This window comes from Cupressus sempervirens, chromosome 8, assembly GCF_028749045.1.
Source record: "Cupressus sempervirens isolate cs-2001-9-10 chromosome 8, ASM2874904v1, whole genome shotgun sequence".
In the NCBI taxonomy this organism is placed as follows: Eukaryota; Viridiplantae; Streptophyta; class Pinopsida; order Cupressales; family Cupressaceae; genus Cupressus; species Cupressus sempervirens.
Window position 1 is genome coordinate 767,311,602 of NC_143125.1, and position 21,013 is coordinate 767,332,614.

General features: G+C 35.5%; 1 protein-coding gene across 6 annotated transcripts in view; it reads left to right on the plus strand.

The window, feature by feature from the left end:
- The window catches only part of LOC149544673 (acyl-CoA thioesterase II), a 313,792-nt gene that overhangs the window by 162,371 nt on the left and 130,408 nt on the right, over nucleotides 1-21,013 (plus strand). For all 6 annotated transcript variants that reach the window (XR_016355064.1, XM_089795239.1, XM_089795241.1 and 3 more), the window contains exon 9: nucleotides 5,120-5,232. Coding sequence is in view for 5 of the 6 variants with exons in the window: in XM_089795239.1 (XP_089651365.1) it covers nucleotides 5,120-5,232 (113 nt within the window). In the remaining variant the exon portion in view is untranslated. The remainder of the gene's footprint in view (nucleotides 1-5,119; nucleotides 5,233-21,013) is intronic.

Consider the following 21,013-nt stretch of genomic DNA (forward strand, 5'->3'; position numbering starts at 1 on the left):
CTTAAATGAAATATATGTGTGTGTGTGTGTGTATTAGCTCATGCTCATCCCTGTAATAAAACCTATTGTCAAGTTGAGCGGTGGTGATCGGGTCGTTGAACCCATCAGAAATCCTTGGCCGAGGTAGTTTATAGGCATATGTGCCATCTAATGATTACTTGATGTCCGTAGTGCTAATTATGTAGGCATAATTGAGTGGACACTTAAAACATCAGGATGCTCAGATGGCTGGACTTAAGAACATTCCAAGCCCAATTCCGAGGTAGGGAGGGCCATTCTAATATAATAGAATGTGTGGGGATAAGTATGGTTCGAGGTTGGGAGGTTAAGCCTATGTCAATGCTTCTCATCTCATCAATGTCGAGGCTTGCACAACCAGATAAAAGATCTTCCGATGATGCATGTATGTTACTTTCTTTCTTGTTAAGCATTTACTTTACTGTTAATCATTGATCATGAATACAGTTATGATAGTTAGTCGTTAATCTATTTACTTCAGCTGAATATGACTATCATTACAAATAGTTTATTATTATTTCAATTGAATATGATTATGTTTATCATGATTACAATAATGATAGTTAGTCGTTAATCTATTTATTTCAGCTGACCATGAAATTACAGTGGTGAATAGTTAATAGTCGATTTTGAGTATGATTACAGTTATTTTTTGTTAATTGTTAAATGTAGTCATTGTCATGTGAAAAGGATTTAGTTATCTATATAAATGTTAGGAGTTTTTAGTATAAAATGTCTTGATTTAGATATGAAAAATCGTTTGTTACACTCTAGGTAGATGTTATTATGCCACAACCACCTTGCTACTGAAATGGAGGAGACTAGTACAACCAAAGATAGGACCACTCAACAGATCAAACAAGAATGTTACTGTAATGCTCCCAATTTTAATTAATGTGGGCCCAAGTTATTAATGTTTGTATTTAGGGGTTCCGATTGACTTAGTATATCTCGGACCCATTTTTATTTAATTGTTCCGTAGGTGTTGGCCGTCGGCTTTTTTTGTAAACCCTCGGGATGTTTATCCGAGGGGTATTTAAGCACGGCTTGTAGGAAGTTTGTAGGTGTGCTTTGGATTATATTTTCTCTATACTGCGGATTCCTGTTGGAGCTCGGAATTGTTCGCCATTTCGGAAGTGAAAGATCTTCCCTATTTGGCTCATGCGGTTTCGGTGGGATTCAACCCTCACCCTATTCCGTTGTTGCATGTATTACTTGGATCGGATATAGCAAGTTGGATTATCTTTGGTAATTATTATTCGCATCTTAGTCTCTGTTATTGTGGATTTTTCTATGGTGTACTGTGTATGAACCACGATTACATTATGTGTTGGATTCTAGTTCCTATCCCCCTTTCTCCGCACTGTCCTTCCTCACAACTTTGACCGTACATACACCTCGACTTACCCATCATTTTGTACTAAGATACGTCTTTTGCATCACCGTATGACCCTACTATAATCACCGTACGGTCTTCTTCAAGACACCGTACGACTATCTCTAATTCAACTGTACGACCTTCCCAGCACAACGTACGACATTCTAAATTTCAGCCGTACGACTTTGTTTCACTCCTCCAATTCAGTCCGCACAGCACGGGTAGTGACCACGCAGCAGGGGCAGTTGTTGCGCAACACGGGTAGTAGTTGCACAGCACAGGCTGTGACTACACAGCACGGGAGCATCTCCAGAACCGTTTGGGAAAGTGGCCGTGCAGCACGGGTAGTAGTCGTGCAACACAGGTTGTGACCACGCAGCACGGGAGCATCTCCGGAACCGTTCTGGAAAGTGGCCGTGTAGCATGGGTAGTGGCCGTGTAGCAAGGTTAGTAGTCGCGTAGCACGGGTAGTGGCCGCATAGCACGGGTAGTAGTCCCGCAACACGAGCTGTGACCGCGTAGCACGGGAGCATCTCTGGAATCGTTCAGGAAAGTGGTTGCACAGCATGGGTAGTGGCCACGTAGCATGGGTAGTAGTCGCGTAGCACAGGTAGTAGCCGCGCAACATGGGTAGTAGTTGCGCAGCACGGGAAAGTGATTGCGCAACACGGGGCATCTCCGGAACCGTTTGGGAACATTACAGTTAAGGCATATTTGAAGCTGGTCAAGAAGAGTTGGGCATGGTTGCCATAATAGAACTCTTGCATGACTACTCCAGAGACTACAATAGTCCATCTTCACGAACAACTAGCATAGAGGAACTTACAATTAGCAGGGAAAGTAGCAGAACTAGTGACTCTTCAGGAGGGAATGAAGGGAGAAAATGCTGAACTTGGAAAAATAAGTAAAGTGAGAGAGGCTGCCAACATGGATGTCAGCCACTTAGTGCCTTCATCGTCTATAACAACAATCCAGCCACGCAACTTCTATAGTTCTAGGGACGCCTTTTCACCCCTCTTCATAGTTTGTTTATATGCATTTCGCCCCATTTTGGTTTCTACCATCTAGAAGACGACAATTTTTTTTGTTGGGGGATGATGTTGATAGCGAATATGCCACTAGAATTATATAATACTTTTGTTAGTTAAACTTGGAAGTATAATAAAACATTTGTTTTGGAGGGGTGTGAGTTGCTAGTTGGCAGACTTAACCAATGGTTGAGCATTATTTTCAAGTCCTAACAAGTCACATTGTTGATGGTACAAACATGTGATAATATGAAAAGAATTATCTTGCTGCCAAAGTAATTTGTACTGTGTTATTTCTGAGTTATGTGTCATATGCATGTTCTATTGAATATTTTTGTTAACTTTGCATGAAATAACACACCACTTGTAGTGAGTAAACAACATTCAACAATTTTATTGCTGACAAAAGATTATCATGCAAATACACAACTAAAACGTAAATTTTGCTATCCTTCAATTTGTGAAGGCTCACTTACATCATAAACATGATAAATAATTTAATAAATTTAATTGTGTCTCAGAAATGGTTGTAGAAGTGAATTGCCTTGGTTAAGTTGTAATAACCCCAATCGGTTGTAACTTCGACAAACACCAAATTCTATTATAATTTAGTTGTTTGACATTTCGTCAACCACTTTGGAGACAAAGAATATAACACTGATCTAAATGCTGATTGTTCCTAAATGCCAAACTAAAAGAGATATGCTTGCAAACTCCAAATGTCTAACAATGGCGATGCAAATAATTTTTTTGTATTTTATCGGAACATATAAACATTGGTTACGAATGAGAAAATATGCATCTTCAACAATCAGACTTAAGGCAATGCATGCAATGATTTAAATGATATTCTAATTCCCTTTGACAACTTCTGGAATGAAATTCTGATATAAATCAGTCTACAACATATTTAAAAAACGCTACCAATGCCCTAAATGTTTACTCTCAAATAATGCAAAATGTAATAGATAGAAACCTAGAATTGCTCCAAAAATCTGGATTTTATTGTAGCGAGTCATTGTAGCGATGACACTGTAGCAAATCGGTACTATAGCAAATCGGTATTGTAGCAATATCCAACCTATTCCTTCAATCTTACTCCACAAATTTGGCACAATGGAAAGACTGATTTGTCTTCTCCAATAGCTGCAACTCTTAGGAAGATATTTCACCACCTTAGTTATGCAAATCAATGGGAGTGTTTGTTCTCAATGATCAATGTAGCAACTGCAGAAACCCTTCGCTCCACAAGTTATCCGGTAGAGTAAATGGTAAGACCTTCGATGATCAACAATGAAGCTGCTCTCCCTATTTATTCCTTTCCTCCGATAGATGGACCTTCTTTTAGAAGAAATAAAATAATATTTAATTCCTCCTCCTAGAAGATTCTTTTAATTAATTTATTTAAGTTTAGTCACTTTTAATTAAATTAATTAAATGTAAAGTCATCTTTTAATTGTAATTTATTTAATGACTTTATAAGAAATTAATTTAATCGATTTTTCCTTATGCCTCTAGGTAGCCTTTGGAGAATGTAAAGGCTAAGAACTCCACTAAGAGGCTAAAAAGATGGGGACATTACATAAGTGGCTGACTGGTGATATTTTACGTTTGTTAAATGCATAAAAGATGTCTAGATTAATGTGTCTTTGTAATCTGCAAGCTACTTTATAGTTCATTATGGCGAAGAGTTGTAAATTTGATTGTCTGAAACTTGGAATTGTCTTTCCACCGATGTATGCCCTTCATCATACCTCCATTAATTCCAATGCCAACTTTATAAAAGTTGTCACTGGCTGTAATACACTTCAAAGTTCAAACTCTTACTATTAATATACAATGCAACAGTTCCTCACTTACAACATCTTCTTTCAGACTACGACTAATGTTGGAAGCATAGGAAGTTAACATAGAATGAGCAGGGCAGTAAAAATTCATCTTTCCTTAAATTTTTTGTTTCGTAGCATTACAAATCTACAATAAGCGGCATTGCATCATGGATGTTCTCTATTGTAGGGTGGTTAGGTTTACCAAGGCATCAAATATAGCTGTGGATGATTAATTTCATGGCGGGGCTGCATCATAGTGAATTCTATGAATAGAGCCAGTTGTCCACGCGGATTCATGAATTTCTCTCTTTGATGCATAGGGTTTTTCATATGACCCAACATGCTATTTGATCATTTTTAGATGAAGCATATACTTAGGTAATGCTTGATAGAGGCCTCAACACATATACCATTTATACCACTGCTTGAGCATCTGTTTTTATACAAAAGCCATCAGGTACACATGTAGAAGATGCTAAGGGGCAGGCTGATGCCCCTAAAGGTAACTGGCCAACCTCTAAGAGTTTTAAGCAGGTGGTTATAGAGGAAGCAATCTTGGATTCATTTGGGTTCTGCTTCTATGCATGGTACTAGTTGCCAACAACATTTTTTTCATATTGAATATGTGTGCATATAACCTTGACCCAAAGATTGATACTTAAACAATAATTGTTATGCAAGTTATTCTGTTCTTCAATAATCATGGCAGTCTACACACAACTGTACTTATTGTTTTTAAGTTGACTTCTTAAAAATCAAACATGTTTTAAACTTTTGAGCATTTACAGAATCAAATATTGGTTGTTTTATTATAATGATGTAATAAGAATTTCAGGATAGTCACATTCAATTGATTTTCATTGCAGTGCCAATTATTTATCACGTTCATCGTGTTCGCGAGGGAAACAGTTATTCTACTCGGCATGTTGAAGCAATACAAAAAGGGCATGTTATATTCACACTGTTTGCTTCATTCCAGGTAATATTGCTTCTTAATGTAGCACCAAGGCATTAGTTTTGTGCAAGAGGACTAGTGATTTGTTTATCCTTACAATTTAGTTATAATCATCAATGTTCATACATCTTTTGTAGCATGTTTTATATCACTAAATCTGGTGTTTAGTTATATTTTTAGAATAAAACTTTAGATTGATATTAATTTATTCTTTAGATGCTATATGATTTATTATTACATTGATTAATATCTTGAATTTGGCCAGAGTACTGGATCTCTGACAAAGTAGCATGCTTTCTTTGTCATCTTGTAAATTGATGAGATTCCTATTATTTCTTAGCAGAGTCCTAGCCCTTGGATAGTTGGAAAATGACTTGTCTAATGGTCTATGTCATAATTTTTAATTGTAATAGCTTCTTGTGTAGTTAAAAAAACTATAGTTCTCTGCTATATATTCATGATTCTTCACTGTTGGAGATACTGTACAATTGCCGGGGCCTTAATATTGTGACTTTTGCTTCAGATCAGATGCTTCTCCATTTCCCCTTGCAACCCCTTGAACCAAGTTAGGAGAATCTCGTGGCAAAGAAATGATTCTCTAATTTGGGATTTTTCAGTTTTTTGATTGTTCCGTTGTTGAGCTTGACATTCCTCCCGGGGTTGCAGGGTACACAATAGGTTCTATACTGCTTGGCATATTTATGCATAGGTATACACCATGCACTGTGGTTGGATTCTGTAGAAAAAACATCTCAATAGTCTGAAGCACTGATGTTGACAGTCATTGTTTATGAATTGGTGCAATCATTGAGGTCCTTAATGTAGTTGGTCAGTTGCACAGTACACATTACACAAGTCAAAGTCCAAAAAGGGAACAAGATGTATAATATAAAATGGTGATCAATAATGGACCCCACTTTACACATACATGGGAAGGGGCCTTAAAATGTGACCCCTTTTGGAACTAAATCTACTCAGCATCTCGTGTAGTTAAAGTGTAGACAAGTAAAGCAAGCTATGGAGATATAATTTCAGTTACTGTTGTATTATATATTCATGTTTGTTCACTGTCGGAGATACTGCACATTTGTCTGGGCCTTGAACTGGTGCCTTTTGCTTCAGATCAGATGCTTCTCCATTTGCCCTTGCATCCCCTTCAATCAAGCTAGGAGAATCTCGTGGCAAAGAAATGATTCTCTAATTTGGGAGTTTTTTATTTTATTGATTGTCCTATTGTTGAGCTTGAAATTCCTCTAGGGGGTTGCGGGGCACACAATAGGCTCTATACTGATTGGCATATTCATGCATGGGTTTATGGACTAAGTGCTTGGTTGGATTACATAGAAAAGCTATCTCAATAGTCTGATGCACTGATGTTGAAATTCATTGTTTTTCAATTGATGTAATTATTGTGGTCTATAATGTAGCTGGCCAATTGCACAACACACTTTTCCAACTGTGATGTTATGTTTTAGATTTTTTTTAGGATACTAATTTCTGAACTAGACAAATGATGCGTCTTAATAAAGCAGGTTGGAATAAGTTATTCTCATTAGAAGTGCTAATGTTGCCTCTTCCTGTTGTGGGGTATTCACACCATCGGCCCATGAAACATGGGGGCCCCCTCTTTTTGCTGTGGGTTTTAGTTTCGTCTTTTGTAAGTGTTAGCATTTAGGTACGTTGGCAACATTTTCTGAGCTTGTGAGGGAGCACGATAAGGAGCTTTGAAGAGAAAATTGGTGGAGCAACATTCTGGGCATTGATAAAACAGAACTTCATGAAATCAGGCTTAATAGATATGATAGTATTTTGATCATGTGGGTTTGCTATTTATGGAAATATAAAATAATAGTGGCGATTAATGAATGGATGTAAAATGCTTTTGTGAGGAAACTATGTTGATGTGAAATGGACTTAACCTAAGATGATCTGGATTTCCACTTTATGCTTGAAACTTGCCTAGCTATGTGGTTATTTTCACTTTGCATCACATGCACTTGCCTAAATCCATATTGATATCCACTTCAAGTTGCATGTGCTGGCCTAATTCCATGGTGATCTCCATTGCTTACTAGATGCGCTTGCCTAAGTCAAGCCTTAATACACCTTGCATTTTCAAGCTTGTGTAAGTCACCCTTTATTTCCATTGCACATTAGTTGTGCTTTGTTTAAGTTAGTCTAAATTTCTACTAATTAATTGTGTAATTCTGCCCAAGTCATTAGTGGTTTCCACTTCATGCTCAGAGGTTTTGCCTTAGTAGTTAGTGGTTTCCACTTGTTGATTGATGGTTTTGCCTAAGTGGTCGTTTCCACTCTGTTCATAGGGGTTTTGTCTGAGTTTAAGGTGGTTTCCACTTTCAAGATTTTAACCTTTTCCTAACCTACTAGTGGTTTCCACTTGGTGCATGGTGGTTTTGCCTAAGTGAGTAGTGGTTTCCACTCCAAGACCAATAAACAATTTCATGCACAAATCTAGCCCGACTCTCATCGAGTTTCTCAAAAATGCTTTGAAGTTGTGGGATTTTCAGGAGGATTAACATCCTAAATGTGATCAGTCAGATTTTGTTGGTTTGAATTACATTGATGGAGAGCTTGATCAAATTAAATGAGGAGACCCAGATAAGATAAGGTATATTTATAAATGTCCAATAAGAGTCCACAAACGGATCTAAGGGATTGAAGAGAGTACAATAGGGCTGCTACCAGCAGTGGTAACACCAAACGGTGTTCGTGGAAAGAACACAAACACAAAGTTTAGCAAAAAGGAAGGAGACAAAACAAGAGGCAAGAAGAGCCTAAGTACTTTCCACAAGCAAGTACCCCAAAACTGAAGTATATGGCCCGAGGCAAAGGCGAGTATTGGTCTTGGGCTGTCTCGAGGACCCATTGGAGGTTGATGGATGAATTGCCATTGATGCCAAAGGTAGACAAGGTAGAATTTTATGTTGAAAGATAGAGGACTCCACATGAATGAGCTTCTTGCATATTGTTGTGCCAATGATTTGTCGCCAATAGATGTGTTCTCTTCTTTGTAGGATCTGGTAAATGAATTTTTATATTTATGGTTCAAAATGATTAGACTCGGTTAGGCCACAGATCCAACTGAGTAGAGTAATCAGACCATTGACTTCTCGACAAAAATCAATCTTGTGCATTACCTTTGGCCATATAGAGAAATTGATTTGTTTGGTGATCAACCAATTTTAATTGGAAAACTTGATGTAATCAAGTTTGTTTTCATTCCACATTTGGTATGAATTCTCCTTTGTAAAATCTACATGCAATATGAAAACTTTCTAATTGTCCGGATGTAAACTCAGAACAATTTTCTCATGAACATCCTTGATTGATATTGTTTCTAGGGAAGCCATTAGGAAAGTGGAGACCAAATGAATATTGCTTCTTTTGATTCGAAGTATATCTTCTTGACAAGATGTCTCTTTTCTTTGTAGGAAATCTGCTATAACAACATGATCAATTTCCATTTTTCCGATTCCGTCGTATGAAGATGAAACTTGAGATGGAGTAGCATGAGCCAATTCTTTCTCATATTGATACCTCATTTTACCTTTATCCTTTGAAGATGAAGATTCTTGGAACATATCGCGACTTAGAGAGTTTGTTGCAGCATGAAAATTTGAAAGGGTGAAAACATCTTCCAATGGGATTGAATCCATGAAGGATTCAAGATTTGAACATTGGTAGATCTATGAAGTGTAAGTGTTGTAAGTATGATTCAAATACTTTTTGAACACTTAGATAGTCTAGAAATGACATGGACAACTCCTTATTTGGGCAGAAATGATTGAAGTCACATTTTCCCAGAATTTAAGATGGGCAAAATGTGGTTTTTTGGCTTGAATGACTAAGAATGCAAGTAGATGCAGTTTCGGAGCATGTGGATGAAATATTTTATGTTTATGAACTGAGAGTTTTCCCCAAAATCAGGATTAATGAATTTATTTATATATGGTGAAAGCTCATCAATTTTAACTTGTGTATAAATGTGTAATCGAGATTTCAAAGTCCAATTACATATTTGGGAAATATGGAGTTGGGCAAATTTGATGATGGAATGAAGATTAAGGCTGGAATTATGAATGGAAACTAGCATTCTTTGAGACAACTTCATCATTTTCTTCACAAACTTGCTCTCTAAAAACACCCAAAACAAGCAAAAACATAAAAACATATTTACAAAACAAAGAAAAGAAAAGAAGAACATATTTCTTGCTTTGATACAAAAATGGGGACTTTCAAATACCTCAAGCTTGCAAGCAATTTCAATTTTGAGAGAAAGAACCTTTTTCATTACAAGGAATGAGCGTTTGATTTTATTTGTGTTTAAAGAACAGAAATCTAGGGCTGCAAATGAAAAAATGGAATACAAAGAGCAAAAGAATGCATCAAATAAGCAACATGACAAGAAATGCAAACAAAACCAAAGATTAATACTTTCTTGGAGAGCAATGAGAAATCTTGGAGTAAAGATGAAGTTGGAATGAAACTCTCTTATCCAAGATGGGCTTTTTAAATTTATTTGCATATAGTGATCAAAACTTTTAAATGTCTCACTCTTAGCCCTAAATCATACCTTTTGGGGGGCCTTTGCACACTGGATGGAATGCATAAAGTGCGGAACGCACTTTTTGGAGCAGTTTGCATATTTATATGTGTATATGCAAAGTTCAAGTGCATATCACACTTTTGAAAGTTCATTACACATTGCATATTGACCTTTATGTAAACCATAGTTTTGGAAGTGATTTACATGTTGCGTTCTTTATGCCAAGTGTAAATCGCCCTATCTAAGTCCCTTTTCACATTGTTTTAGCAAGTTGGAAGGAAAGTATATGCGAGTCACGGTTTTGGGTGTGACTTATACATTGGAGTTTGGTCTTTTATGCAAATCACACTTGTAAGGTGTATTGTCATGTTGCATATTTTATACCAAGTGCAAGTAGACACAAATTGCGGTTTTGGAAGTTGCTTATACATTGCTTTTTCAATGCAAAATAATGCCCAACCAAGTAGTTTAGTTAAAACAAATTGTTTTCAACTCGTGATTTTCAACTTGAAATGCATATTGCACGTGTAAGGAAATGAGATGTATTATGCAAATGGCCTCAAGAAGTACGATTTGCACTTGAAATAGGAGCATAACAAGCCAAATCACCCTTTTTATGTGCATTTGCATATTTAAATGGTAGCAAATCACATTTTTCAAGTGCATTTGCATATTCATTTGAACGCATATGTAAATGCCTTGTTTCAACTTGTTCTTTTCACTTGGTTTCTATTTTGCACATATCTAATTGTTTCACTTAAGTGAAATTGCACTTGTTGAGGTCTACTACACGTTGCATATGAAAGTTCATATGTAATAACTAATAAGTAAATGGGTTGAAAAAGTGCACTTTTCACTCAAGTGATTTAAGTTATAATTTAAAGTGCATGTGTAATGTGTAAATTGGTAAATATTAATCTAAAATTCTACCCAGACTACCTCGCCTAATCCCTTGAAAGAGATCTTTCTCAAACCACCTAACCCTCTGATGAGAACTATATCTCAATTAGATGATTATCATTAAAAGATCATCATCCTTAGGCCTCTTTGGGATCTTTGGAAATATTACTTGGTAGAGATCCCACCTCTACCAAGTCTCTTATCTCTGACATATGCATATGTTTGACCACTACAATGTAATGTCCCCAATTTTAATGTAATAATGCAATTAAATTAATTAATTAAGTGGTCCCAGAATTTAAATAATATAATAAAAAGACCTATAATTAGTTACTTTAATTAATTAATATGGGGCCCAAGTTAATATTTCTACTTGTGGTTCCGATTGATTTAATATATCTCAGACCTATTTTTATTTTAGTTTTCGTTGGTAAGTGTTTCCATAGGCTATCTTTGTACACCTTCGGAAAGGTTTTCCCCAACAGGTGTTTAAGCATGGCTTGTAGGTAGTCATAGGTATGCATTTTGGATTATTTTCTATGTACTGGGAATTCCTGTTGGAGTTCTCTGTTGTTCTCCATTTCGGAAGTGAAAGACCTTCCCTATTTGGTTTGTCTGGTTTCAGTGGGATTCAACTCTCACCCTATTTCGTCCCCTGTAACACTTTGCTTGGATCTAGCAAATCAAAACACCATTTATGTGCGAATATTGATTGAATATACCTATGTTCAATTCTCATTATTTGGATTTCATCTTGTTCATGTTTGTATTGTTCAAACTCACTTCTCTGTATTTCCATTGCCCCCACGTCTTCTTTCGTACAACTACACGAACATACAGACTCTGTATTGGCACATAGTCATTTCGTAGTAACACTATACTACCCATCTTGCACAGCCCATCCTCTACAACCCATCCTACATGGCCCATCCTGTACAACCCCCACCGTACAGCCCGTCCTGTACGACCCATCCTGTACGGACGGGCCTGCATAACTTACCATACGACTTGGATACGTATATTGTACAACCTTTCATATCTCTAGCGTATGGCCTTCATTACTATTGCTCTGCATTTGATTTCTTTACCTTCACCATACGACCATCTTGGCCTACCGTACAACCCTCCAGCACCACGACATTTGGTTTCCCTTACCATACATCTAACCTCATTAATTCTGTACTGTCCTTCTTGATTGCTTCCTGTAGCCACAGTACAATTGTTCCATTATTATCAGACACAAGTGTATGATCATTCCTGGTGAATAATTGATAGTTCTGTGTGGGGTTTTGACAGAAGGGAATTAGAAAATTACATACAATATATATCGTCCCTAACATATACTTTTGCAAATCTCTTCCCTGGATTTCATTCTGAATTTGACATCCAACTTGTGAATGTCCTGTAATCACATAGTCCTCCTTTGGAGAGACTTCTCATTCTTAGTGAATGCCCTCTGTCCATACTATATGGGCCTCTAGGGAAGCCATAAATTTTGTAATGTTTTGGTTCTCAATTCTTAGATATATATATATATATATATATATATATATATAACATACCTTAGTCTCTAATGGATCTATAACTATCTTTCTGTGCCACTCCTGTAATTTCCCCATTTTTGCCAGCATTGGAATTTCAAGGATTAGCCTATTATTGTGATCCTTGTAGGCTAATTGTTGTGGATAGAGGGTCTTTTGGGGCGGTGGCTTGGCTTGGGAGAGTCTTTTCTTCTCTACAATTCAGTAAGCTACAGGTTGGTCTTTGTTTGGCTTACATTGGACTTTGTTTGGGCTTAGTTTTGTGTACTTACTATTTGTGGTATAAGTGGGGTGTTGATTGAGAGAGACCCTTTTTATTTTTGGAAAGTGCATTCGGTCACATGGAGAAATAATAGGTATGACTACTCGGAATTTGACATCCAACTCGTGAATGTCCTGTAATCACATAGTCCTTCTTTGGAGAGACTTCTCATTCTTAGCGAATGCCCTTTGTCCATACTATATGGGCCTCTAAGGAAGCCATAAATTCTATAATGTTTTGATTCTCAATTCTTATAAATATCTCATACCTTAGTCTCTAATGGATCTATAACTATCTTTCTGTGCCACTCCTGTAATTTCCTCACTTTTGCTAGCATTGGAGTTTCAAGGATTAGCTTGTTATTGTGATTCTCGCAGGCTAATTGTTGTGGATAGAGGGTCTTTTGAGGCAGTGGCTTGGCTTCGGAGGGTCTTGTCTTCTCCTCAATTCAGTAAACTACGGGTTGGTCTTCATTTGGCTTAGATTGGACTTCGTTTGGGCTTAGTTTTGTGTACGTACTATTTGTGGTATAAGTGGGGTGTTGATTGAGGTAGACCCTTTCTATATTTGGAAAGTGCATTTGGTCACATGGAGAAATAATAGGTATGATGACTATTTCAAACAACATATTTAAATGATGAGTATTTTGAGAGTTATTATATTTTTAGTGGCCAAATTATAATTAAATTATTAAATTGCTTATTATAAAGTTATAATTTAACTTTATAATTTCGCTTAAGTTGAAGGTTGAGTTATCATTAGAAAGAGCCGTGGCCAAATTATAATTAAATTATTAAATTGCTTATTATAAAGTTATAATTTAACTTTATAATTTCACTTAAGTTGAAGGTTGAGTTATCATTAGAAAGAGCCATTTATTAATTTGTTAATCCAAGTCAAGTGAAAGAATCTAATGGAAGCTTCTAATTAATTTTGTGTGGTGAAGCTTCTTGAGTGAAGTTACATTTTGGCAACAAAAAGGGCATCTGGAGTTTAAAATACAAGCTCATTTGTTGAGAAAAGCATGTTTGGATATTTTATTTGCTTTTCATGCCTTTATGGCTTTTTTAGAGGTTTTAAATTTTTGTGCCCTAGCTAAAGTATATGAGTTTTGAAGCTGGGTTGTGCCTATAATCCATAGTTGAGGTATTGTGGTTCAAGTTCGGAAATTAGTATTAATATCTCTTGCTGTATATATTGTGGCTGGGAGATACTGTTTATTACTTGATATTTCCTAGGAGGGTTTTGAATTTTTGAGTTGTGCTTCTCATTTGCTGCTGAATAATAGCAGATTTGAATTTGAGTATGGTAGCATTGAATTGAACATTCTTCCTACTGTATTAACTGTAGCTCGGAGGTTATTACATGGTGAAAGTTTATGGTGGTTTTATTTGTCACAAGGAGGTTTGAAATTCTACATATAGACATCTATATTTCAGCATTGTGGCAAAGCCATTTTTCAACATTTGTTGGGCGTTAGTTTCCTCTGTTAATGAGTTGTGTTTGGGTTTGCAAATTGGTGTCTGTAATCTGCAATCTAGATGTCTGAATTTCTTTGTAGATTGGCATTTGAATTATATTTGCGTCAGGTATGTCATTGATATGCAAGTGGGAATTAGTAATAAATTTCTAGTTTGAGTTATTTGCTAGAAACTCTTATCTGTGATTTCTACATTTTCTATTCATTGACATTTTTGCAAACTACAAACTATGAATTATATTATATTCAAAAAGAATTGTAAAACTGCAAGATTAATTTCAAGTGAGTGGGATATTCTTCATATAATCCGTAGTGTAAGCCTACTAGGGTTATTACAACTCCAATCAATAGTCTTTTGTTATTTCACGTGGTGACTATGGCTTCTCCTTGCTCGTGCTTGTGTTTCTATAGACGCTCTGGCTACAAGTTTTTGATTAAAGTATTGATGATTGTCTCCTCACCCGAACTTGTATGTTCCTATTATAGGGATGTTTGAATACTGCATATGACGGATTGAACTTGATATCACGGGTGTTACCACATCAAGGGTGTTTTTGCTATGATGTTTGTCTTAGTGTGATGTAGAATTGGACTGTCTGTCGTTTGTTGGAGCTCTGATAGTCTTGGTTGTATGAGTGCAATGTGACAACGTTTGGTGTTTCTTTCTAATCTGCAACTTTCTTATTCAATGCCTTCTATTGATAAGTCTTCGTCCCTGTTTTTCCTTCAAGTATCTTCTTTGTCCTTGTGTTTGCTACTTGTCATGTCGACGCTTCCACTGTTTGTCAAATATGCTATTAATTTCGAATGCAAAGATTATTAATAGATGTGATAGAATTCATTTGGGGAGGCTCACGTATAATTTGACACACCTTCAATACTTAGTAGTGACTTATTAAATCTTGCTTGTGATTGGTAGATGAAGCTTGACTTGGAATCTTCCTCATTGGCTATTCTTGTTGCAACCATGCATGTAAAACAATTTATCTTATTCCTCTCACGCATGTCAACAAAATCCATAGTATACTTTTTGGGTGCTAATAATATGTATTGTTCAAATCATGCTCTTTGATTCAATCAGTATTCGCTTCTTCCAGTTTGTTTCTTTCCTTCTTCGTTTGATCTGTATTGATGTTTGAATTTAAATATTGCAAACATTTCCTATTGAACAGTTGCATCTCCTTATCGATAATAATGATCTGATTATATTTTCTCATTATTGACTTATTAATAATCTAATATCCTTCTAATCGGTTTGTTATTTCTTGAATTATAGTTTACTTATTATTATATTCATTTAGTAGTTTGTAATATTGTGGTGTTATATATTGTTTAAGTAAGCTTATAAGTAAGATGTAAATATGTTGATTATTATTATTTATATTGGTTACATATTTAGCACTAAGTCAACATTGACTATCATCTCTTATTAGTTAATATCCTCATGAATGTTTTGGATTAAGACCATTTTGATATTCGATGCTAGTAATCGATATGTTTATGACATTTGTCTTATATTCAATATTATTTATTGATATTATTATCAACAATGTTTATATACTTATTTGTAAAATTTGATAAATATCATTTACTAAAAAGGTTTCATTATATGTAAATATAGTGTTATGACAAAAACCTTTCCGGAGGAAGAGGAAGCTTGTTCTAATTTTTAGCTGCATAATTATTTGCAACATTTGGATATGACCTAGGTATATCCTTGTATGGAGCAACAAATGATTCTTGAGAAATTTTCTTCTTGAGGGCAAAAAGTTCATTTACTAACTTTTGAACCATCAAATTAGTGGAGCCCAATGAAGAAGATTTCGTGAAGGAATTATTCTTGCATCAATTGGAATCCTTTCAAATTTTTCCTTCTAGTATCAAATCATCTTCAATCTTTGTTGCCAAAGATTGAGCAAGAGCCAAATTTGCAATAGCAACCCTTCATTTTCTTCCATCACAAGGACAGATCTTGCGGTGCAAATGTTAGCAAATGAATTGCTTTCTCTCAAAAATAAAATAGCTCAAGATATGTTCTTAATTCCTCGTGGAGATATACAAAAGAAACCTCTTTCTACTGTTGCGTGTAGTCCTGTTGGGAATCAACAAAAGTTAGTTTCATCATCAAAGAAACTTGCTATTGGGGCACCATCAACAAAGACAACAGTAAAGCATCTTGTATCCGAAGGGAGTGATCTTGCTATTTACTTCCACAAAAGGAAGAAGGCATAGTCGAAAACTCTCATATCTGGTTCAGAAAGTCTCAAAAGGTTGGTGATTAAAAGATGAATGGAAAAGTTTCTTCCAATGATCAAGAGAATAATGTTATAAAAGTGGACATGCAAACAAGTATTAATCAAGTTGAAAATGATTGTATTTCTTTCACAAGGTCATGAACTTGTGTATGTTTTGCATAAATGTCCCATCTGACAACTTGGAAAGGTCTCTTATAAACAATTAAAACTTTACCAAGTCAGGAGTTTGCAAACAACATGTTGAGGTACGCAGTGCTATCATGAAATTACTAGAATTGCATGAGCAAGGTTTTCTCAATCAGCCGATGGGTCTGATGGAGCCCAATAACTTTTGCAAAATTTAAGGCCTCCATTTGTAAAATAATGAAGATTCGTGATGGAAAAGTTTATTGATGTCAATGCACTATAGTTTGAAGTAAATTAAGTGCAAAAATATAAAAGAACAGATCTTGAATGCATATTTTAAAGCACATAGGAGCAGGGATAAAAGGTGAGCTTCCATGGATTATACGAGGAGATTATGATCACGGTTATCTACAAAAGCAGCTTGATTTGGAAGTATGGATGTTATTACATTAGTAGATAAAGCAAAGCCTTTCATGGAGACTGTTGATGCTTCCATTGCAATCATTGGGAAAGATCTTTGAAGTTCTGAAGTTACATCCAATGTGGGCTGATCTATTACAGAATATTTGAGAACATGGTTCAGATTATGACAAGGAATGGTAAAATAATTGGAAAAGGATTCCAGAATGACACTTTGAACTCTATACCATATCCTTCTGACTATATGTAAAGCTATGTCACCATTTATTCCATTTTGGCTGAATCCATGTATCAAAATCCAGTTGAGTTTCTTGATTTTGGGACAAAGATTTAATAGTGTCTTCATTAGCTTCTTTGGTTTCAATGGTACTGACGGTGATCTCAGAAAAGGAATGATATTAGACATTATGAATATCTTATTTCATTTAAGCCAAAGTCAAAGACTATATCACTAAAGGCATACTATTTATTATTTTATACAACGAGGAAAATTGGCGTCTGAAATTATGGAGTCATGATGAACTAGTAAGGCGTAGCGGTAGATTATTCTGGAATACACAACATGAGCTTGGAGTTTGTACACAACAAAATTACTATAATAATAAACCTTTTCCCATAGCATTCACAAACCTCTTCTGCAAATATTAGTACCTTTTGTGAGCACCAAGAGACACAACATGATACGATGCTGAACCTGTGATGAGCGATTCTGCCTCATGAATAGATCATACCATTGCTAGAGTAATACCTAGTAGAGGAGCGGATCCAAATTATAGCTAGCAAAAGAATGTAGTCATCATATTTCATGGATTCAATCTTTGCAAATATCATCATCAACAAATTATTAAACAAGGAATCACCACCTGAAGTCAAATCAGATAGAGTATGTATTCAACGGAGATGTCTACGGCAACGATTAATTAAACCCATATATGCTTTTTTCACAAATATTCAAATGTGATTCCTTGCACACATCGAGGGCCAGTGGCATATAAAATGTCTGATGAATATGTTGATCAGTGGTGACACCATATAAAGATTAATGAAATTGAAATTGAAATCCTATATAGACGTCACGGGAATACTGTATGGCACGAATCGATAAATGGAAGGCTCAAACTATTAATGACCATACACGTCAGATATGGGCACCATCAAAAGTATGATCGAAACACAAACTGATTAAGGATACGATCGAAACAGGAGTCTCATGTAGCAAGAAAACAACATAGAAGAAATATGACGCCCAGTATCCACTCATTCTTTGGATTTCTTGATGACTTGAGAATTGTTACCAGTTTAGTATCTACGCAGAAAATATTTGCAGATTGTCTTCTACATATGGCAATGGCATGAGAGGAGAAATGTTCAGGAAAGAATTCAAGAGTTAATTGATGATAATATCACAACATTAGTCAAAGTATAATGTTTGGGAAATGGATGTATTTATCAATTATTTTAAGTAACATAATTAATATTGAAAGAGATGTGACCTACTTTTGAAGAGAGACGACATTTAGTTTTAAAAGGTCACATTCCTTTGTTATTTAAGATATAAAAGGTGTATCATTAGAAAATACAAAAAGATAGTGGGAAAAACATTGATATTCAAGAGAAATTATTCTATATTACTTGTACGGAGGGATAAGGAGTTTAATATGATTTTGTAATATAAATTTCATTATTTTATTTTAATAATAAAATAAAATGTTCTTTGTTTATTATTAAAGGCGTGGAGATTTAAACTGCAGGCGAATAGTCCTTTGTAATTATTTTTTCGAATTTTGTATACAATTTAAATATCGGATAAGTGGACATGGTCATTTAGCATTTTAAATTTGATCATCACAAGTATTATGAAATATTCAATCATTTCCGTATCTTTGTCCAGTTTGTCTCCCTTCGAGAGGAGTTAAAGCTCAATCTAGAATAATTTAAAATTGTATAAATATTTGATCTGTCGTATCTTGATTATTTAATTGTTGGTAGTATAAGTGTATAAAACATTATAAAGTTGTACGTGAAAATTCACTGAATTTGACTCTATTACCGGAATGAGCATAGGCATTGGTCTTTTTATTATTGAAGTCAGGAAATATATATATTCCTTCTACAAGCATCAAATTAATTATTATTCAATTATACAAACCATTTAACCATTATCCAACATCCAGTTTTCATTTTGATTGAGTTCGAGGACCTTGCCAGCCGAAGAACTCGGAAGTTTAATTTGCTTTAGAAAAGCTCTGAACCAAGTAATCAGGTTTGAGGAGAGGGTCTACCCACTTGGGTGTAGTGGAGCCTGAAGTGCAGGGGAATCGAGAAGTATTCCCGTTCGTTGGCCAGAATTGATTGAGAAGTCCTATCAGAGAAGTGGCAGGCTCTTGGATTTCCAATCTGCGGTTTTGGGAACCAATAGGGTTTACTGATTTATGAACCAATCAAGCAAGTTGCAATTGACAAGAAGAGTCCAAAATTTATTTGATCAAAGGGATAATCAATAAGACATCTCGCTTGGTCAGAGGCCAAAGGAAAGCTAGGCATTCCACATGTACTTGGACATGAAGATACAATTGAAGAAGCTAAAGAAGCATGTTCAGTTTAGTGAGGGCAATTTGTATTCATGGACCTATCCTAGAGTAGCAATACATATGATTCATCTCAAAAAGGTGACTTCGTTCATCATTAGGCGTTGACATCATTGCTTTAGTTTTTCTTGTTCCATCTATATAAAGTTGCTTGGGAACATGCCAGGTATTGCAAGGTGCTGGAAACAGGTAGCTATTTTGTTGAGCCCGTAAATGGTTTCATCTAAAATGTTGCATTGTTGACTAGTTTTAATTTGGTAGGTTTTTCTTTGTTTTATTAAATGTGTTTGCACAACTTTGTTTTGTTTTAACTAGGTTCGCTTTACATTAGTTGCGTCATCCTTTCTAAGTGTTTAAAGACAAGAGCACATGTTGTTGCATCTGAAAAGCACATCTTAATCATTACAAAGGCTTTTTTAGCTCAAATGCTCATGAGTGGTGATTTTGAACTCAAAATCATGTGTTTTGGCCATGAAAAAGCCCATCTTTACTCATTACTTCAAGCATTTATGATCAAACTAGCTTGGGTGACAATTTTTGAGAGAAAAATGTGTGTTTGAGTTGTAAAAACCTATTGATTTTGGGAGTTTTCAGGAAAAACCAGATTTTGGAGCAAAGAATCAGAAAATTCATCAACAAAAATCAATGATTTTTTCCTCCAATAGGGTTGTTTTTGCAGTAATTGCTCACAAAACAGCCTATTTAGGGCACATTTTTGCCCCAAAACAACCCATTTCGACCATTTTTCTTCATCAAGTCCAAACATTTTGCTTCCGAGGTGAGTTCTTGGGTATTCTTTATCATTTTTAGCTTGTCGATACTTTTTAAGTTGCATTTGATGCCTCAGACACCATTTTAATTTGCTATTGCATATTGCATTTGATTTAGTCAATACAATTGCAATTATTGTGCATTTTTTATCTTGAACTTTCAACACTTTGCAACGTATGAATTTTGACTCAAGGATGCATCTATTTTGCAAGGATTGAGTTAAGATTCGATGTTTGTTTAACTCTCATTCATGCAATCTTTTCAAATCCAAAAATCTCATTGGATTGATTTTTAGATTTTGTGTAAGAGATTCAAGAGACTTCTTCCTTTGCTTCTCGAGGAAAAAAGGTAAGATTCTTTGCCAATTTCATAGGACTTTGTTGTATATATTTGTTCATTTGATTATGGAAGTTATTTCATTTCAATTTTCAAATTTGCAGAATGTATATGATACGCCCTTTCTATCTTTCTTCTTATTTCTTCAAGTTGCACATGCGAGTGCTTGATCTCGCTTGCAAATGCAATTGGGATTAAATCCCCATCCTTGAAAGAAACTTCCAAGGAAAACAAGCTCACTTTGCAACATGCTTTTGCATCCAAAATACCCACTTTCATGCTTGCACTCACTTCATCCGTAGTTGTTATATTACTGCCATATGACTTAAAACCCGCGATGGTGGTTGCTTGCATGCTTGCTTATGATGGAAACATAAACAATTCATTATAAGTAGATGTTAGGCTAATTATTTTCCATTTATTTCCCATGCATAATGCTTTTTGTCCGCATGTGCTTTTGACCTTCGAAAACCTGTTTTTGGGTTTTTTTCGTCATATAAGCACATATTTTGAGCTTAAGTGCATGTGTCCATTTGCTGTCCCAAAAGCGTCCATTCAT